Source organism: Tamandua tetradactyla, chromosome X (assembly GCF_023851605.1).
Source record: "Tamandua tetradactyla isolate mTamTet1 chromosome X, mTamTet1.pri, whole genome shotgun sequence".
Lineage (NCBI taxonomy): Eukaryota > Metazoa > Chordata > Mammalia > Pilosa > Myrmecophagidae > Tamandua > Tamandua tetradactyla.
The window spans coordinates 41,999,902-42,020,389 of NC_135353.1; the positions used below are offsets into that span (position 1 = coordinate 41,999,902).

General features: G+C 34.4%; 1 protein-coding gene across 8 annotated transcripts in view; it reads left to right on the forward strand.

The window, feature by feature from the left end:
* Positions 1 to 20,488, forward strand: part of THOC2 (THO complex subunit 2) — a 147,102-nt gene that overhangs the window by 8,601 nt on the left and 118,013 nt on the right. For all 8 annotated transcript variants that reach the window (XR_013169547.1, XR_013169548.1, XM_077146477.1 and 5 more), the window contains exons 2-4: positions 11,458 to 11,507; positions 16,045 to 16,136; positions 18,685 to 18,736. Coding sequence is in view for 6 of the 8 variants with exons in the window: in XM_077146477.1 (XP_077002592.1) it covers positions 11,458 to 11,507; positions 16,045 to 16,136; positions 18,685 to 18,736 (194 nt within the window). In the remaining 2 variants the exon portion in view is untranslated. The remainder of the gene's footprint in view (positions 1 to 11,457; positions 11,508 to 16,044; positions 16,137 to 18,684; positions 18,737 to 20,488) is intronic.

Consider the following 20,488-nt stretch of genomic DNA (forward strand, 5'->3'; position numbering starts at 1 on the left):
CTCCCTCATTTTTGAAGGACAATTTTATGGATATAGGAGTCTTGGTTGGCAGTTTTTCTCTTTTAGTAATTTAAATATATCATCCCACTGTCTTCTAGCTTCCATGGTTTCTGCCGAGAAATCTACACATAGTCTTATTGGGTTTCCCTTGTATGTGATGGATTGTTTTTCCCTTGCTGCTTTCAAGATCCTCTCTTTCTCTTTGACCTCTGACATTCTAACTAGTAAGTGTCTTGGAGAACGCCTATTTGGGTCTAATCTCTTTGGGGTGCGCTGCACTTCTTGGATCTGTAATTTTAGGTCTTTCATAAGAGTTGGGAAATTTTCAGTGATAATTTCTTCCATTAGTTTTTCTCCTCCTTTTCCCTTCTCTTCTCCTTCTGGGACACCCACAACACATATATTTGTGCGGTTCATATTGTCCTTGAGTTCCCTGATACCCTGTTCAAATTTTTCCATTCTTTTCCCGATAGTTTCTGTTTGTTTTTGGAATTCAGATGTTCCATCCTCCAAATCACTAATTCTATCTTCTGTCTCTTTAAATCTGTCATTGTAGGTATCCATTGTTTTTTCCATCTTTTCTACTTTATTCTTCACTTCCATAAGTTCTGTGATTTGTTTTTTCAGTGTTTCTATTTCTTCTTTTTGTTCAGCCCATGTCTTCTTCATGTCCTCCCTCAATTTATCGATTTCATTTTTGAAGAGGTTTTCCATTTCTGTTCGTATATTCAGCATTAGTTGTCTCAGCTCTTGTATCTCATTTGAACTATTGGTTTGTTCCTTTGACTGGGCCATATTCTCAATCTTCTGAGCGTGGACCGTTATCTTCTGCTGCTGGCGTCTGGGCATTTAGTCAGATTTCCCTGGGTGTTGGACCCAACAAGGTTGTAAGATTTTTCTGTGAAATCTCTGGTTTCTGTTTTTCTTATCCTGCCCAGTAGGTGGCACTCGTGGCACACGTTTGTCTCACGTGTTTGGAAGGGATCCCCCAGGTCACCGTTCTCCGCGGCCTGGGGATTTCCGATCCAGTTCTCTCAGTTGGTTCGGGGGGCCGCGCGTGGTGGGGGCGTCAGCCGCCGCGGCTTGAGGGGACCCTGTGGCTCCTTTATTAATTTCCCTATTGGTGTTTCGTTGGACCCAGTCCCTGCCACTGTCGGAAATTCCCTCCTCTCCCTGGAGGGGTGTCGGGCGCCAGCCGCAGCGGGCCTGGGGAATTCGCCACCGGACCAGAAAGCCACCCGCGGGGGAGGGGCGTCGGTTGCAGGCCACCGCGGCCTGGGGAATTCGCCACCGGACTAGAAAGCCACCCGCAGGGGAGGGGCGTCGGTCGTAGGCCACCGCGGCCTGGGGAATTCGCCACCGGACCAGGAAACCGCCCGCGCGGGAGGGCCACCGCGGCTTGGGTAGCCCTCTGATCCGAGACTCGTAGCCGGTCCAGGAAGCCGCCTGCAAAAGAGGGGCGCCGACCGCCGCGGCTTGGGAAACTTGCCTCTCCGAGACTCTCAGCCGGCCCGGGAAGGAGGGAGGGAGGAGCTCCGGCCGCCACAGCTGCCGCTGCTCGGGGAGTCACGCGCCGCTCGGGTATCTCACCGCAGCCGAGTCTCGCAGTCAGACTAACCAGTCCAGACTGGGGTATGCTGTGTGTCCATTCCCTGCCGTGGCCCCGGGAGCTGTTCTGCACTGTTTCTGTTCACCTAGTAGTTGCTCTGGAGGAGAAACTAAGACGCATGTACTTTACTAAGCTGCCATCTTGGCCCCCTTCTCCTGTGAAAACCTTTTATGTGATGCTCCTTCTATCCAGTGTATGGACAATCAAGGCTGGAAAGCAGCTGGTTATCCCAGTTGTGTGTTTAATGATGAAATATAGAACTCTTATCATGGTGGTCAGAAGGCAAAGGAAGACTACCAGAATGTAATAAGTTTCACATCTAAATGCTAACCCTTTGAAATTCTGCTTCACGTGGCTTTAATCATTTTGATTTTGGAATTAGAGTTTTAGTGTCTTAATGATTTCATAGAACTTGCCATCATTAAGCTAATACACTTCCAAGTTCTGGTAGATCCAATAGAGAATTCTGGTTTTGGTAGAAATCATTAACACAGTGAGCTCAGTATTTCTTTCTGTCACAAGTTATTTTCCAAGTTTTTAATCTGAAGGTGCTAATTTCATGTAAATGCTTAGTCTAGTTTTGAAATACTTGTATCATCTATTTGAGAACATTTCTTTTTTAAAAATTTACGTATCCCACTTAGAGATTTTTGTTAGGTCTCACATTAATTATTGATAGTTTTAACAAAGTATTAAAATTTAATTGCTAAATGTTTTGGTTGTCATTCCTTTTCTTCTGCTGCTATTAAATGATTTTAAACATTCCAGAACTTATGTAAGTTTATTTGGATGCTCAATAAATGTTGTCTGACTAGCAAATAATCATTCAGGGAAATTTTAAATCTCTGTGGTTGAAGCTTTTTTTTCCCCAAAAGGTAAATTCAGCCTAAGTTTTATCTGGAATCTTTTCTTGATGTCTTAGTTTTCAAACATCTGATGTATAATTTCTCATTTCAGTCTACATTCACACAAAAAAGTATAAGTTGATAAGTTGTGGTCCATGTTCTTGGTAAGAGAAATGCATTCTTCAGAAAATGTTAAGGCATTATCAGGGGATTATCTAGGTGACTGCTTTCTTTGTTAAAATAATTAAAATATTCTGTAATGCTTAAATGTTAAGATAGAGTGATATTAAGCTATTAATGCATCTGTGCTTTTTCCTGCTGTAAGGGCAGATGCTTCTGTTGTCTTTTTAACATTTCCTGTTCCCTTTTCTCATAAATGGGTGTTTTTATAAGATAAAACTACTTTGTGCTAATATTCATTTTTTTGTGTGGATTATGTCTTCTCACATTGAAAACAGTAGTAACACTTTGATTAACCAAATTTAGCCTTTCTTCTTGTGTTGCTTTTAAGTATTAAAGCACAGATGACTATCAGCCTTCTATATATGAAGCCAATTTTGAAATGTTGAGTTTAGTACAGGCTTGTGGTTTGTTTCCTTTTTACTGGAAAATGGAAGCAAGTAAGGTGAAAACTTATGTTTTTCATGTTAGGAAGTATTTACAAAATACTTAAGTCCTTGGACGAACTTAGGACATTTTATTCAGTTTAAGTTTCACAGATCTTTGATAGAAAGTAGATTCTGTCCTGGGCCATGGTGGCTCAGCAGGCAAGAATGCTTGCCTGCCATGCCATAGGACCCGGGTTCGATTCCCAGTGCCTGCCCATGTAAAAAAAAAAAAGAAAGAAAGTAGATTCTGTCTTTATTTTCAGAGACCTGAGACAGTAACTCCACAATCGTACTAAAGTGTTTTAAAAGTGGAAAAAATGGTAAATTCAATTATTTGGAGCTCATTAAGGGATTAAAATAATCGTTTGAATTGGGACTGATGCATATGATATGGTTATTTTTAAAGCCATGTTAAAATGGGCAACCGGTGAAGGTAGTTTTGTTTCTTTTTCCTCTTTAACTTGGGTTAGGGTACTAAAATTGTTTATAAATATAGTAAGACAATAGAGCATTCAGAAATAGAATTGTTTCTTTAAGAATATTTGATGTTCCATTAGTAGTTTATGTAAGGGGAAGAACATGCATAAACCAGTGATTAGGGGAAGTTATTAGTGATTGTTTTTAGTTTGCTAATACAACTAGGGAAGACCTGTTCTATACTAGAGAAATGCTAGTATTATATAAGTGAATTGCCTTATCCTAATAACTCATCAGTAATCCCTTATACAATTTGAGCAAATCTTTGAGATACTAATTAATAGTTCATGATGATATTATCATCTGAATCCTAATGAATATGTTTGTGGCCTTGAGAATAAGATAAAATTATATCTCGATTATTAAAATTATGGAAAGATTCTTTTTGCTTGGTGGGTGTAGAGTATTTGTAAATAAAAATTAATTTTAAAATTATGTAATGATGATTGTACCATTAGATTAGGTAGGGATTTGGGATACTGATTCTACCCCTTCTACCCCTATTGGTAAGCTTATTGCAAAAGACATATGTATTATGTTTATTAAAACAAATAGAAAATGAAGCTCTTGCAAATGGAGAGTAAGCAAATACATTCACCATAAGAGGGAATATTTGACCTTGCATTTTAGTAGGCCTGGTACAAAGGGAAAGTTGAGTTATTTGATTCTGTTACATTCTTTTTTCAAAGACAGAGTGTTTCCTATTACTGTATTCTGAAGGGAATTGAACCTATAGGGGCATTGAGAACCACCAAGGCAACTCTAATTTTTTATAGCAAATATAGTATAAATCTTTATATAGTCTCATATATTTCCTCTCATTAAAGAAAAGCTAGATGGCAGATATTTTTGGGATATATTCTGTGATACTAGTCTGAACCAGGTGGTATCTCTGTGTTGCCTATTGAAGGGATGATAGATTCGGGTTTATATTACATGTGTGGTAGGTTTAGCATATTTTGAAAAATTACAAGTTTAACCAGTGCTCTCAAACCGTTGAAATGCCTGACTAGTTCTCCAGGGAGGTAAGTGAAAGTACTTTGGATTAAACTTAACCCAGTTTGTTTATTCATTTGTAAAATACTCTCTATGAAGCTTTTTTTTAATGGATGGTGGTTAAAGACATAACTAAATGAGATTTTCAAAGTGTGCATATTTAATTTAGTATTAGCTCTCCAATGGCAAGGCCTTTTTATTTGGTTTTGGAAATAATTTTGTAGGCCTGCAAGTGAATTATCGACCAGCAAAATTTACTCTATTGACTTATAACAATCTACTTGTTCTGATGATGGAGCATTGAAATAATCAAAAGACAGAGAAGTGAGCTGCAAGGGCATGGATAATTTGCAAAGCAGACATCTCTGTGGGTGATGGTAATGTGACATATGTAGTCTTAGGTGTAAAATATAAGCAATTCTTAAAAGTCTTAAACTTATTTCTTAATTATAGAAAAAAGATTGTTAAACATGAGTAAGAAACTCATGCTTTCATTGGCTGTCTTTATTTTCTTCAAAGCCTTGTGCAACTTGTAAGAAGAATATTTCCTTTTTTAAATTGTGAAATTTAACAAAAATACAGAACATAAATGCAGAGCTTAAGGAATCATTGTAAAATGCACATCCATATAACCCATAGCCTGGATAAGAGAACATACCCAGCACTGCAGAAACCTTCTCTATGAAACCTGCAGAAACCTTCTTCAGTGATTGAACCTCCCCGCCCCCCCCCCCGCGTGAAACATTGTTCCGATGTTTGTGGTTTTCTCTTACTTGAATTACTTCACAGTTTGCCATCCAGTTTGTTCTTCTAAACTTCATATGAATGGAATTATACAGTGTATTCTATTGTATCTGGTTGTTTTTGCTCAACATTATGTTTTTAGGATCCATCCATGTTGCAAGTATTTATAACTGTTTCATTTCCATCGTTGGAAAATAGTCTATAAAACATTCTGTTGTATAGCTATATCATCATTTGTTTATCTCTTATGCTGTTGATGTACATTTTGGTTGTTTTTAGTTTTTTTGCTATTACGAACAGTGCCTGTATTAACATTCTAATACAAGTATTTTGATGTACACCAACATGTGTTTTTGTGGAGTATATACTTAAGAGTAGAATCACTGGGTTATAGATTATGTTTAGCTTCAACTCTACTAGATATTGCCAAACTATTTCAGTGTACATTACCACCAGTATGAGAGTTCACTCTACTCTACATCCTGGCTAACATTTGACATTGTCAGGCTTTAAAATGTTTGTCAATCTCAATAGGAATGTAATAGTATTTTATTGTGGCTTCTACCTTCATGAGCATCTTTTTGTGTTACTGGCCATTTGGATTTCTGATTTTTTTCTTGTGAAGGGCCTCTTTATATCTTTTGCTCATCTTTCTTTTGTGTTTGCATTTATTTCACTGATTTGTAGTTCTTAAATAGTCTCTCTCTCTCTCTCCCTCTATTTGGCTTTTAAAAAGGGAATTTATTTGTTATAAGTTTACAGTTTTAAGGCTGTAAAAATGTCTAAACTAAAGCATCCAGAGAAAGATACCTTCACTTAAGAAAGGCCGGTGGATCCAAAACACCTCTGTTAGCTGGGAAGGTCTGTGGCTTGCATCTGCTGGAATCTTTGGCTTCTGGTTTCAAGCAGTTTCCCTGGGGACATTTACTTTCTGCATCTCTAAATGTCTGAGTGTCATATTCGCTCTGTCAGGTCTTTCAGCTCTGAAGCTTTTTCCAAAATGGTTCCCTCTTAAAGGACCCCAGTAAGTGACACACCTTGAATGGGAGGAGACACATCTCCGTGGAAACCACCTAATCAAAAGGTCCCACCCACAATTGGGTGGGTCACATCTCCATGGAAACAACTTAATAAAAAAGATCTCATCCAACAATACTGAATGAGGATTAAAGAACATGGCTTTTCTGGGGTACACAAGAGTTATGTAGTCTATATTTGAACATTTGTGGGTTATACTGTGTGTGTTGCAAATTTCTATTATTTGGAGCCTTTCCGCTTTTGTAAAGTTGATATTGTCTCCACTTTCATTTCTGATTTTAGTATTTGGAGTCTTTTTCTTAGTCATTTTAGCTAAAGGGTTGTTAATTTGTTGATCTTTTCAAAGAACCAGCTTTTGGGGTTTCATTGATTTTTCTGTATTGTTTCTCTAGTATATATTTCCTATCTCTGCTCTAATCTTTATCATTTCTCCTGCTTACTTTGAGTTTAGTTTGCTCTTCTTTTTCTAGTCCTTAATATGTAAAGTTGGATTATTGATTTGAATTCTTAATCTTTTTTTTTTAATCAAACTTTTTGTTTTGAAATAATTTCAAACTTCCAGGGCAGTTGCACAAATAATACAAAACCCATACAGAGAACTCCAACATACCCCCCCGCCAAGATATTCAAATCCTCCAATTTTAACATTTGCCACATTTCCTGTATCATTCTGTCCATTCATCTTTAAGTCCATCCATCCATCCATCCGTCTATCCATCCACTCATACATTTATCCATGCTTTTTTAATGTAAGCATTTAAAGCTATAAATTTCCCTCCAAGCACTGCTTTCATTGCATCCCATAAGTTTTGTTCTATTGTGTTGTTTTCATTCGTCTCAAGGTATATTCTAATTTCTCTTGTGATACCCTCTTTGACCCATTGGTTAAGTGTTATTTAATTTTCACATATTTTCCAGTATTCTTTCTGTCGTGAATTTATATCTTCACTCCATTGTGGTTGGAAAAGATACTTAAATGATTTCAGTCTTTTAAAGTTTCTTAAGGCTTGTTTTGTGGCCTAATGTATGGTCTATCCTGGAGAATGTTCCATGTGCACTTGAAGAAGAATGTATATTCTTTTAGGTGGAGTGTCTTGAATATATCTGTTATTTGTAATTGGTTTGTAGTGTTGTTCAAGCTCTCTGTTTCCTTGTTGGTCTCTGGTTGTTGTACTATCCACTGTTGAAAGTCAGGTATTCAAGTCTTCAGCTGTTTTTATTTCTCTCTTCAGTCAGTTTTTGCTTCCTGTGTTTTGGAGTTTTGTTGTTAGGTGTGTATATGTTCATATGTTATATCTTCTTGATATATTGAACATTTATCAGTATATAATGCCCTTTGTCTCTCGTTACCTTTTTGACTGTAAAATTTTGGTTTTTATTCTCACCTTGGGCACTTTTCCTTCCACATAAAGTACATGACCAGATGCAACACTCAAATTTCTTTTCATTGGAAAGATACTATCTTTCTACTGACTTTAAAATCTATTTTGTCTGCAAGTAATATAGCTACCCCACCTCTTTTGTTACAACTTGCATGGAATTTCTTTTTCCATCCTTTTACTTTCAGCCTTCTTGTGTCTTTGTATTGTCTCTTGTAGATCATGTGTATATGGGTCATGTTTTTTAATCCATTCTGCCAATCTCTGCCATTTAGTTGGAGAATTTAATCCACTGTAATGGTGACTTTTGAGGAATAGAAATTAATCATTTTAATGTCAAATTTGTCAATCTTTTGCTTTATTGCTAGTGCTCTTTTATGTTTTAAGCAGTCTTTCCTGACTCTAGTGTAATCTTTTGAAAACTTTTATTATTTTTCTTATTACTTTAAAGTCTTACATACCCACCATTGGTTTTTGTTTATGCTGTGAGATAGAGGCGACAGTATGTTGTTGTAGTTGAAGAATATGAAGAAAATTCAGCTTCACATAAGTAGTAGGCAAAGGGAGAATTAAAAAAATTTTTTTTCAACTTTATTTTGGAATAATTACAAATTTACAGAACAGTTGCAAAAATAATACAAACCCCTTCCAGAGAACTCTTAATATACACCCACCCATCCAGGTACCCAGACCCAACAATTTTAACATTTTGCCACCTTTGCCCTTCCCACATCATTTCCTTGAACACATGATACTTGTATGTGCATTTCCTACCAACTTATGTAATCACCTTAAGCTCAGGACATTTAACTTTGCTATAAATCTTACACTCTGTTATGCAGTCTTTTTATGTCCCATTTATGTCCTTTTGAGCCTTTTCTCCTCCATTCTTAGTTCCCATCCATATTGTCATCAAATTGTCATTATCTCCTTAGTTTTGTTTTTTTTTAATTGTGGAAACATATATACAACATGAATCTTCCCATCCCAACCCCTCCCAAGCATACAATCCAGTGGAATTAACTACATTCCTAGTGCTGTAGTACCCTTATCGCTGCTCATTGCTAGAACTTTCCCTTCATCCCAAACAGAAACCCAGCAGTCACTGTGCATTAACTCCTCATTACGTCTGCTCCCCACCACTGGTAACTTGTACTTTACTTTCTGTGTCTGTAAGTTTGCATATTCTCTGATATTTTCTTTGTGATTACCATGGGGCTTAAATTTTATCCTAAATCTGTAAAAATCTCGTTTGCTTTGATGCCAACTTAACTTCAGTAGTATATACATAAACTATGTTCCTATTCTCCTCCATCCCCCTACTTTTATGTAGTTCTTGTAACAAATGACATGTTTCTTCATAATGAGTCTAAAACAACTGATTTATCATTACATTTTCTATGTTTGCCTTTTAGATCCTGTAGAAAGTAAAAACTGAAGTTACAAACCTGAGTTACAGTAGTACTGCATTTATATTTACCCGTGTTACTGGAAATCTTTCTTCATGTGGCTTCAGTCAGTTGTCTGTTGTTCTTTCCTTTTTACTTGTAGAAACTCCCTTTAGCATTTGCAGGGTTGGTTTAGTGGTAATGACGTCCCACAGCTTTTGTTTATCTGGCAATGACTTAATTCCTCCTGCATTTTTGAAAGACACTTTTGCTGGATAAAGGATTCTTGCTTGGAGTTTTTTCCTTTTAGTACTTTAAATATGTTATCCCACTGTCTTCTTGCCTCCATTATTTCTGATGAGAAATTAATTCTTAAAGTCATCGAAACTCCCTTGTATGTGACACATTGCTTCTCTTTTACAGCTTTCAGAATTCTCTTTATCTTTGCAATTCAAGTTTGGTTATAACATGACGTATGGATCTGTTTGGGTTTATCCTGTGTGGAGATTGTTGAGCATCTTAGATATGTATATTCATGTCTTTGTTAAATTTGGAAAGTTTTCAGTCGTTATTTCTTTGCATATTTTCTCAACTCTTTTTTTGTCTTTCTTCTTCTGGGATTCCAACACCTTCCTCAGGCTCTGTTCACTTGTCTTAATTCTTCTTTCTATTTCTCATACTGGATGATTTTACTTGTCTTATCTTCAAGCTCATTGATTCTTTCTTCTGTCAGCTCCAATCTGCACTTGAACTCCTCTAAGGAATTTTAAATTCTGTTACTGTTATCTTCTGCTCTTTGGTTCCATTTCATAATTCCTGCCTCTCTATTAATCTTTGTGTTCATCTGTCGTTTTCCATCTATTCTTTTAGTTCCTTTGTCCATAGCTCTTTGAGCATATTTAGGACCACTTTTTAAAAGTCTTTGTCAGGAATGCCCTCAGTCTGATCTTCCTTATTGGTGTTTCTAATGCCTTAATCTATTCCTTTTCCTAGACCATTGCTTTCTGTTTCTTTGTATACTTTGTAATCTTTTGTTGAAACCTGGACATTTTGATATTTTAAGGTATTGTTGCTGAACTGAGTCACTAGTTCTTATGCTTTTATCTAGCCAGTGTTATGATAGAGTTTTCTTCAAATGCCAGGGACTAATTAAAAAAAAAAAAAGGAAAAAAGAAAATACATTTCCTAGTTTTTCCAGTTTGACCTGTGTGAGTATTATCCATAGCTTGAGGCCAAAGCATAGAGGTCTCCCTGGTCCTTTCAGCACATGGGTCTTCACCCTGGGTATGTGTGTGTGGCCTTAGGAATTCCCCCATTTACACGGATAGGAATATCCCCTTCTGTGAGCTTTTTGTTGTTTAACTGTGTTATGGGATAGAAACCTCAAGCATATTCAGAAAGTAGATAGTAAAGTATATTAGCCTTGCGATAAAATCATTAACCAGATTCAACAGTTATCAACTCTTGCCAGTATTGTTTCATCTGTAGCCCCACCGGTTTTCCCATTCTTTTGAATTATTTTGGAGCTAATCCCAGACACTGTATCATTTCATCTGATTTCATTATCTACCTTTCAAAGATATCTTTGTAAAATATTCTAATTGTCTTATAAATGTTAATTTTAGACACTTGTTTGGAACAGGATTTAGTAAGGATCCATAAGTTGTGGTTGATATGTTTCTTAAGCCTCTTTTAACCTGAGAGTCTTCTACCATCTTTTATTTTTCCTTGTAATTTTTTTGTTGAGAAAACTGTCATTTGTCCTGTTGAGTTTTCCGCAGTCTGAATTTTGCCTGTTGCACCCCCATGGTGTCATTTAATATGTCCCTCTGTTTTTGTCTTCTCTATTTCCTGTAAATTGGTAGTTTGATGTAGGCAGATTTAAGTTCATGCTTTTTTTTTTAAGACAACTTTATAGGTGGGTGGTGTATTCTTTCATCAAGATCAGGAGGCACATGTCTGTCTTTTTTTTTGGTATGAACAGATAATCAGTGCCTGGATTCTTTAAATCATTAGGGATCTAAAATGGTGATATTCTAATCCTATCACTTCTTTATTAGCTGAAATATTTTAATACAGAGACATATCTAACTATTACTTGCCTACCCAGTAGTATAATTCATATACAGAAGTCAGACTAAATTGTTGATTTTTTTCCCTTTATTTACCAGTTTTCAAAATATAAATTAATTCACTAGCATCCTCTAGAGCTGACCAGTTAAGGTTTTTGGTTTGTTTTTATGCCTTCATAAACTAATGAATTTAGACATATCAGATACATTTATAAATATTTTTTAGTTGCTATAATTTGCTCATAAGAATCATCTTGTGTTTGAGTTGGAAGTTAATACAGATACTTTCTTTTTTTTCTAGTTTGCATTTATGTCGGATTCTTAGTGAAAATAAAAGTTCGACTTACAGAGGTAAGAATTTTAAAAGTATAATAGCTATCATTTTTCACTTGTTTAAAAGTAAATACCCTGTTTTCAGTTCATGGTTATGAGTGAAAACAAAAGATGTAAGATAGTTCACATTATATAAAGCTTTTATATGAATATATTGCTGTTAGAATTAAAACTATAGTTAGAGTAAGGCAATATGTCTCTGTATACTGATGTTATTTGACATGCGTTACAGTCATATGATACTGCTTAGGTTTTATAATTGGGACTTGGTATATTTAGCTCAATTTCTGTAGTCATTAGCTGTATTAAAACTCACAGGCTAGATATCAATTATAAACAAAAGAAAAACTAACACAGAAAGAAAAACTATTCTGATCTTGTTTGCATTAGAAAATTTCCAGAAACTGAGGTTCAGTGTTTTCCCCAAAGCTATGTTTAGGCGGTATCTTGGGATCTTATTAAAGCAGTTGTCATGGAAAACATTAAACGCAAATGAGTTGTTTACTATATATCACAAGTATGATTTATTAAGTAAAATGTTATATAATTAAACAGGATATAAACTTAGTTATTTTAATTTTAAAGTCATTTACCATTTACCATTCATTCGTTTAAGATGAGGTATATGGATTTGGAAGGGGGAGTTGAAAAAATTAAAAGCAAATATGCCTCATAAGATTAAAGCATTCTCATATATAGCATTCATTGGGAGTAGAAACCATAACAGTTTTTCAATCTGGAAAATGTATTTTTTGTAACCAATATTCTATTTTAAACCAAAATTATTAGATACGATTTATTATAATTATTTAAATTATACTTTTGTCAATAGAAGATAAAAATAATATTTTTCTGTACATAGTACACTTTTGTTTTATCAAAAATTAATTATTGCACTAATATGCTAGGATATACTCTATTTTTTTTTTGGCATGGGCAGGCACCGGGAATCGAACCCTGGTCTCTGGCATGGCAGGCGAGAGCTCTGCCTGCTAAACCACCGTGGCCCGCCCTAGGATACTTTTTAAAAAACATTTGGAGGTTTGAGTGGAAAGTTTTTTAACATATGAAAGAACTGTCTTTTCTGCCTAAGACCTGTTTTAAAATGTTACCTCTCCAGTGTTCCTACATCCTAGAAGATAGTTCCTTGCACATCCTACTTGGAAAAGTTGTATGAGCATTTATAAAGATTTCTGAGGTTGACATAATACATTCTTGTTTTAATAAGTTTTAATAAGTCATTTGACTGTCATAAGCATAAGAAAATACGGAAAGGCTGCTCACTAAAAAATACCACTTAATTTGTTGCCCATGTTTAAAACAAGTTCTTAACTTGATCTGATGATTGAAACTTTAAGTGGATCAAATGAGAAAAATAATAATCAGAAAAACTAAAGTATATATCATAATACTTGGTTTTAAATAAACCTTTAATAGCTAATTAATTATTGTTAGCTTACACTGTTGTTATTTTGGTTCTGTTCAAAACTAAAAATATTATGAGTGTGGTGTCATTGGCCAAAGTACCAGTGCTCTCCTCCCTTTGCCCCTGTCTACTTTCTCAACACACATCTTTGGCTTATCATTCTGGATGTCATTTCTTCAGAATTTCCCTTATTCTATTTCAGGATACTGAGCTTGGATAGTGTTCTTTTTTGTCCTTTCCCTTTCTGCCCCTCCCTTGAGTTAATTCATTTCAGGTAGGCAGTTTCCCTTATACACACTGCTTCTCCTTGTTCCTTTTATGAGTATTCCTCCCCCAACAAATAAAACAGCATTGTAATGATGGCTGATAAATATGAGTAGTACTAATGATATTAGATTATAACCAAGAACTGGTGTCTTCAACCTTCAACCCCCACACAGAACTTCTAAGAATTTCTAGAATTCCCTAATTCTGGCAATTCTTATTAAAACTGCTTTTTCTGAAATATTATCATTGAAAATAAAATCTTTTATTGAATTTTTGTGTATAATTATTATGAAAGTTACAAGTTTTCCTTCCCATTCAACTTCATTATAGACTTTATAGGATTCTTTGGGGCTCACTTCGTAGTCTTAAAGACTTACTGTTCTATGGACAAAATGTTCCCTGACCATAGACTTTTTTTTTTGCATGGGTAGGCACCAGGAATTGAACCTGGGTCTCCGGTATGACAGGCAAGAACTGATCATAGACTTTTATTTCTGTTTTATTTATTTTTGGGGGGCGTGTGTGTGTGCATGGCCCAGGAATTGAACCCGGATCTCCCGCATGGAAGACGAGCATTTTGTATCACTGAACCACCTGCTGGCCATAGACTTAAATGGACATTTAGAAAGCTACTTGTAAATTGGAACTATTTTTGCTGCTTTGTGGATTATAATATAGCTGTCCTATATGTTTCTTTACTGTCAGCAAAAGAAGCTTGGCCATTTGTTTTCTATTTTAATCTCCTTTTGTGATTAAGTTTAGAATTCCCTGAGCCTCTATGAGCTCTAGAGTACATATTATGGCAACCTCCTGTCACTGTAGCCTTGAAATTCATCAGCTGTTTTACTCCTCTAAAATTGACTGTTTTTAAAAAAATCTTAATCTGGATAATTTTCAATAAATATTATTTATTGTAAAATATTCTATTAGTGGGAATGGAAAGCATGGAATTGACCTTATTCTATCCATGCCAAGAAATAGAAAATTTTTCCTTTGCATTTTAACTTTTAAATGTATTGTTTATTTAGTTATAAACATAATGAAAGTATAATTGTGAAAAAGGCAGAGCATATTTAATAATGAATTCTTCATAAGGAATTGGGAAAACCTGGCTATATTTCTTTTAGCAAATGACCTAATGAACAAATTCATTTCCTTGCATAATGCTATTTTCATTGGTAAAAGGGGGATATGTTCCTTTTTTATGACTAGTAGTCAAAGCAGGGGAGATTTTTAAATATTTGATTTTTTGCTTAGTATTTTGCCCTCAGAGATTTTTGATTCCCCTCAAAAGGGGATTATAGATTTTGTTTTATATTAGTGGTTTTAGAGCTACTTGTTTTCCCAGTTTTAATGAGAGGAGGGAAGGAGGTAAAGTTTTTAGTTTATGGGACTACTGAAGATAAAGAAGGCTGGAAAGAAGTATCTACCTGACACCCCCCCCCCCCCACATGCAAAATCCCTCTCCAGGAAAGGGGCTAATGGTAGTTAATAGTAAAGAGGATTACTTGTGGTTAACAGTTTTAGAGCTGCCATTTTATGTACCTACCTATGTACTTCTTTTCGTTTGAATTCTCATGGAAATAGAAGAGAAAAAGATTGAGATTTGGGGACAAATTTAGAAAAATCTGTAAAATATACTGGTGAGGAAACTGGTTAATCTTTTTTTTGCTTAAAGAGGAAAGCAGTTTTATTCACAACACCATACAATTCATCCAAAGTGTACAATCAGTGGCTCTCGTTATAATCACAGAGTTGTTCATTCATAACAGCAGTCAATTTGAGAACATTTTCATTGTTCCAAAAAAGAAAAATCCCATACCTTTTTTGCCTCCCTATTATTATTTTTTCTTTTTTTATTAATTAAAAAAAATGTTTAAGAATATAACAACAAACTCAAACTTCTTAACTTATGATCATTCCATTCTACATATATAATCAGTAATTCACAATATCATTCCATAGTTGCATGGTCATCATCATGATCATTTCTTTGAACATTTGTATCAATTCAGAAAAAGAAATAAAAAGAAAACAGAAAACAATTCATACATACTATACCCCTTACCCCTTCTTTTCATTGATCACTAGCATTTCAAACTAAACTTCTTTTAACATTTGTTCCCCCTATTACTTATTTTTGTTCCATAGTTTCACTTGTCTGTTGATAAGGTAGATAAAAGAAGCATCAGACACAAGGTTTTCACAATCACACAGTCATATTGTGAAAGCTATATCATCATACAGTCATCTTCAAGAAACAAGGCTACTGGAACACAGCTCTACATTTTCAGGCAGTTCCCTCCAGCCTCTCCATTACATTTTGACTAACAAGGTGATATATGCTTAATGCATAAGAATAACCTCCAGGATAACCTCTCGACTCTGTTTGGAATCTCTCAGCCATTGACACTTTATTTTGTCTCAGGAAAATGGTTAATTTATTTGATATCCACTTGTTGGAGTTCTATGCAGTCATTAAAAATAATTATGGAAACTTTGGTAGCATGGAAAAATGCCTTTAAAAGTGTTTGTGAGGGAATCAGAATACCCAGTGATGTACACTGTGGAATGCAAATACATGAAATATGTAGCCAGCCATAAGGAAAAAGGCTGGAAGGGGATGTTCAAGCAGTAGTTGTGTTATAGTAGGTAGTGCCATCATGATTGATGTTTTTCTAATTCTTTTAGTGTTGTGTTTTTATGAAAATAAAAGAAAAATCTGGTAGAAAGGACATCAGATGTTTATTTTTCTTATTATTATTGATGTTTATAGTAATTCTGAGAAGTAGGAAATCTGTAGATTTTCATGTTCAAGAGATTATCCTTACACCATTATTATTATTTTTTTATGTTCAACAGATTTTCAACAAGCTCTCTATGAGTTATCATACCATGTCATTAAGGGAAATCTAAAGCATGAACAAGCATCTAATGTTCTTAATGACATTAGTGTAAGTATGTATGCATATATATTTTAAACTTACAATTGTTATGTATCTCTTTTTGTCTTTGATACAAAGATTCTTGATGTATATAACTTGTATTTCATTTTATTCAAAATCATAGAAGTGAATTTTTTAAGGTAATAGTGGCAGGCCATTTGGGTCAGACAGAAATAAAGATGTTTTAGTTTTTCTGTCTGGTTGTGAGTAAAGGAGAAAATGTTAGATAAGTTGAGAGGGCAAAACACAAACACAAACAAGTCTGCATTATAATGAAATTAAGATGTCCTTATGTAAAAGTGCTACCTCAAAAATCGGTCGACTAGAATGTTTTTCTTTGAATTTAATCATTTTCTTTTGTTTGTTATGTCTGGGAATGCATTTTTAAAATTGAGGCTTAAATTATTTTGAATTGAGGTTATATAGCTCTGACGTTTTCTTGCTGCAGGTTTTTTTATGCTTGTTGTTTGTTCTAGAAAGCATTAGATTTTTTTTTAACCTTTAAATGTTTATTCTGTTTTCACTTTAACAGAGCAGATGCTTTTCATTGTTGATATTTGAAATTGTAAGGATGTTTATTGTAAGCCAGTAGTTAAGTGAGTTTTTACAGGTGCCTTTTTTTTTCTTTAAACATATTAAAATCTGTTATTATTAGCCTGTTTTTTTTGTTAGAGAAGGTATAGGTTTATAGAAAAATCATGCATAAAATGTAGAGTTCTCATATACCCCCCTATCATTAACACCTTGCCTTAGAGTGATACACTTGTTACAATTGATGAAAGAATGTTACTGTAATTATACTGTTAATTATAGTCTATGGTTTGCATTAGGGTTCCTGTGTGTGTGTTCTACAGTCCTTTTTTTTTTGCTTTTATTCTAGTAACATATGCATCCTGAAATTTCCCCTTTTAGCCACATTCAAATACATAATTCAGTGTTTAATTATGTTCACAATGTTGTGAACATAATGTGCTACCATCACCACCATTCGTTACTTAAGCTTTATTAGACTTAGGTTTTTGAGTTTCTATAAATCAAAGTGTCTGCCCAGTTGAGAACAGTTTCATAATACGTATTATTGAGGTGGGACCTGGGCTTCTTGGTGTCACTCAGTATGTAGTTCCCCTGTGCGGCTTTAAACTTTCATGGACTTTCTGTTAGGTGCAGTTAATCTCTTTTGATGGTTCTTGTGCTTTCCCAGGCATAGTCCCTTTAAGAACTTCTAAATTTTGCTGTTGTGATTTCTCTTCCACTTCCCATATTGAGATGTTTGAGGCATATTTAACTTGGAGCAGTAAAGGTTCAATATGAGTTTCCTTTTTATTCATAAACCATCTGTATCTGAAAACAGCACTATTATTCATGCTGGAGAAGTTCTATTTCTTAAACAACTAATATTCCACGTTTGAAAACTTACCTTGCTCTATTATTTTTAGACTTCAAGTAGTCTTGTACTTGCATTCAAGTAGACGTAGCCAGAGCTCATAGACCTTAAGAAACTTGAGATTAAAGTATGTTTGACAATTAAGGTTCTTTGATTCTATAAATTGATAGTCTGATTCTAATTCTTTTCCCTTTTATTAAAAATGAATAGTTCAAATGAATTGTATGTATGCGTATTCTGTCCTTAACTGCCCCTTTCCTTTAAGTCCTTGATGACATGCTAATATGTGCTTCTCAGTTAATTGCCTTTGTCATGGCTTTCTCATAGTACTATACACTGTCCCTTATTTTGTCCACAGAAGCACATCTTGTGTCTCCTTGCAGCTACTGTTTCTTTCTTTTGAATTATATTTCTTTTAGTCCTTGAAAAGTGAAAACAGAGTAATTTTTAGGGTTGCTATAGTGCCAGCAATCTAGTAATTGCAATAATCGAACTATGATGTTTACTAATGAGAAATGGTTTTAAAATTGGGTGTGGGGGTTGGAAAAATCAAGAATGAATGCTGAAATTTCATCTAGAAATGAGGGAAGAATTTGTGTCAGTTTCTCTAAAGGCTATGAATATCATTGACTAAAGAAAATAAAGATCTGTTTTGGTAACAAATTTTCATCTTCAGAGAATCTTGAATTATAGAACAATAGCTTGCAATATTTTAATTTTTTTGAGTTTTGTTCTTACACCTTTATGATTTTTGCATAGGTAAGTGTTGACTAGGAATGAACACAGCATTTAGAGTTTGGGAAGAAAAATGTACCATATTTTGACAGCCTTGCTTTAGATAGGTGTGAAGTACTCTAAATTCCAATGTTGTCTAACAAAACTTTGTTGGGAAAATGTTATCCATTTGTGCTTTTTAATATTTCCTGAGCTGCTTATTTTGATTTCTGTTTTTTATCAAGGTGGTTCGTGGTAGATATTTAAATTTTTTAACAGTTATCACCCTTTTATTTTCTATGATTTAGGATCAGCAGTTTTGGGTTGGGGTTTGTTAATTTTTTGCTTTACTAAAGAATGGTAGTCTGAAATCATAATACTTGCTGGTGTGCTATTCTAGTATTTACTGTGAATCATTAAATTTTTTTTTTATTTTAATCATTATGTTTTTTGAATTAGGAATTTCGTGAGGATATGCCTTCCATTCTTGCTGATGTATTCTGCATATTAGGTAGGTGTTAAGCCTATACTTCACAAGTAGCAAGTACTGTTTGGTAAATTAATGCATTGTGCTAAATAAAGTGTTTTCTTCCAAGCTAGAATTTTACAAACGTACGAATAATTCTGAAAATACAGAAGTAAATTGTTTTTTTACTTTATAGAGAATATAGTATTGTAAGTCAAATGTCAGTATAATCACTGTTTATAAACTAGATTTAGAATATAATTCAAGTGGTTTGGGTTTTTAGTAATATATATTTATATAAATTTGAGCTAAATTAAGTCATTTCAAATAAAAACCCAGCTTTTCTAATGTTGGGTTAGTGTGGCTTGTGGAGATTGCGGTAACCAAGAAATTATTCTTATTCAGTGCAGCGTATCAGTGTATGATGTCAGAATCTCAAACTTAGAACACTCAAGAGATGTTCACTTTGCTATTGTACTGTTTTGATTCTTCTTAATTTTAGAAAGAGCAAGAAGAGCCAAAGTAATCAAAAGTACTTTTGTTTTGAGGATGAGAAACCAACTTTGGAAATAGCAACTTCTCTATTTGTCCAGAATAAATAAGAATTCATGCAAGATAAGAAAGGAATATTTCTTTGACTTAGAACAAAAGGTAGTATCCCTCCATGGGAAGTATGAATTTAAAAAATATGTCTATTACAAATTTATTTCTCTAATTTTAGATCTGGATTAAAATAACTTTGAGCACAGTTTTCCACATCAGTCTTGTGCTTTCTGTGATTTTGAGTCTATTAGAAAACATTGCCAGACAACATAATATTCACTTTAAAATAAGACTTATCTTCTGAGGGTCTGTCAAGCTGGAATGAATTATTTTAGCTCATTAATTTAATTCCTAGAGAATAAGATAGGTTATTTAATAACCATATAGGCTATCTGGAATTTAATCTCAGTAAATATAAATGCCTGGTATTTGATCCTTCAGGACATATATAAGACTTCATAACAGCAGTATTACTGGAAACAGGTCAAAATATATGTGGGTAGGGAGTGATGAGTGAAAAGAGCAGACTGTTCATTGCATGACCATATTTTCCATTTTGTTTTGTTTTCCTTGGTATAATTATTAATAGTGCCCTTTTTCATGCTAAAGTATGTGATCACATGCTAAAGTATGTGATCACCCTAACTATTAGCTTTTAAGATTAATTTTTGAAACGTATTAAAAAGTTACATTATGTTACAAATAAATATAACATAAATGTTGTTTTTGCCATAAATCTTTCAGACTGGAATACTGATTTGTTGGTAACATTTTGTAAAAGCTATTGTTCTTTAATAGTGTTAGGAGTATATTTTATAGTTTTCTTTGGGTAATCATCAATTATCACCTTACTAGTTCTAGTAATTTATTTTCTTTATTGATTTATTTTGTTAGGATATACTTTTCCCATCATAATTATTGAATGATGTGATTGGATTACAGTAGATTTTTGTTAGACGTCATTGTTTTTTATTAGTAACATGAATTCATAAAGATGATGTCTGGTTCTCTTGGGAAATTTATTTTAGCCTTTCCAGTCCATTTTTACAGGCAAGATTAGGACGGCAAACTTGGAAAGAGAATTTCCCTCACCTGCCCCCTCACTCACCCACCCCCACCCTTGGCCAGAAAAAATATGATCCAAGGGTGACCCCAGACCAAGGTAGGGGAATAGGGGTAAGAATGTGAGCTATGTCTAATAATGATGATAATTATTTTGATAATAATGATAATCATGATACTGTGGGTGCCATT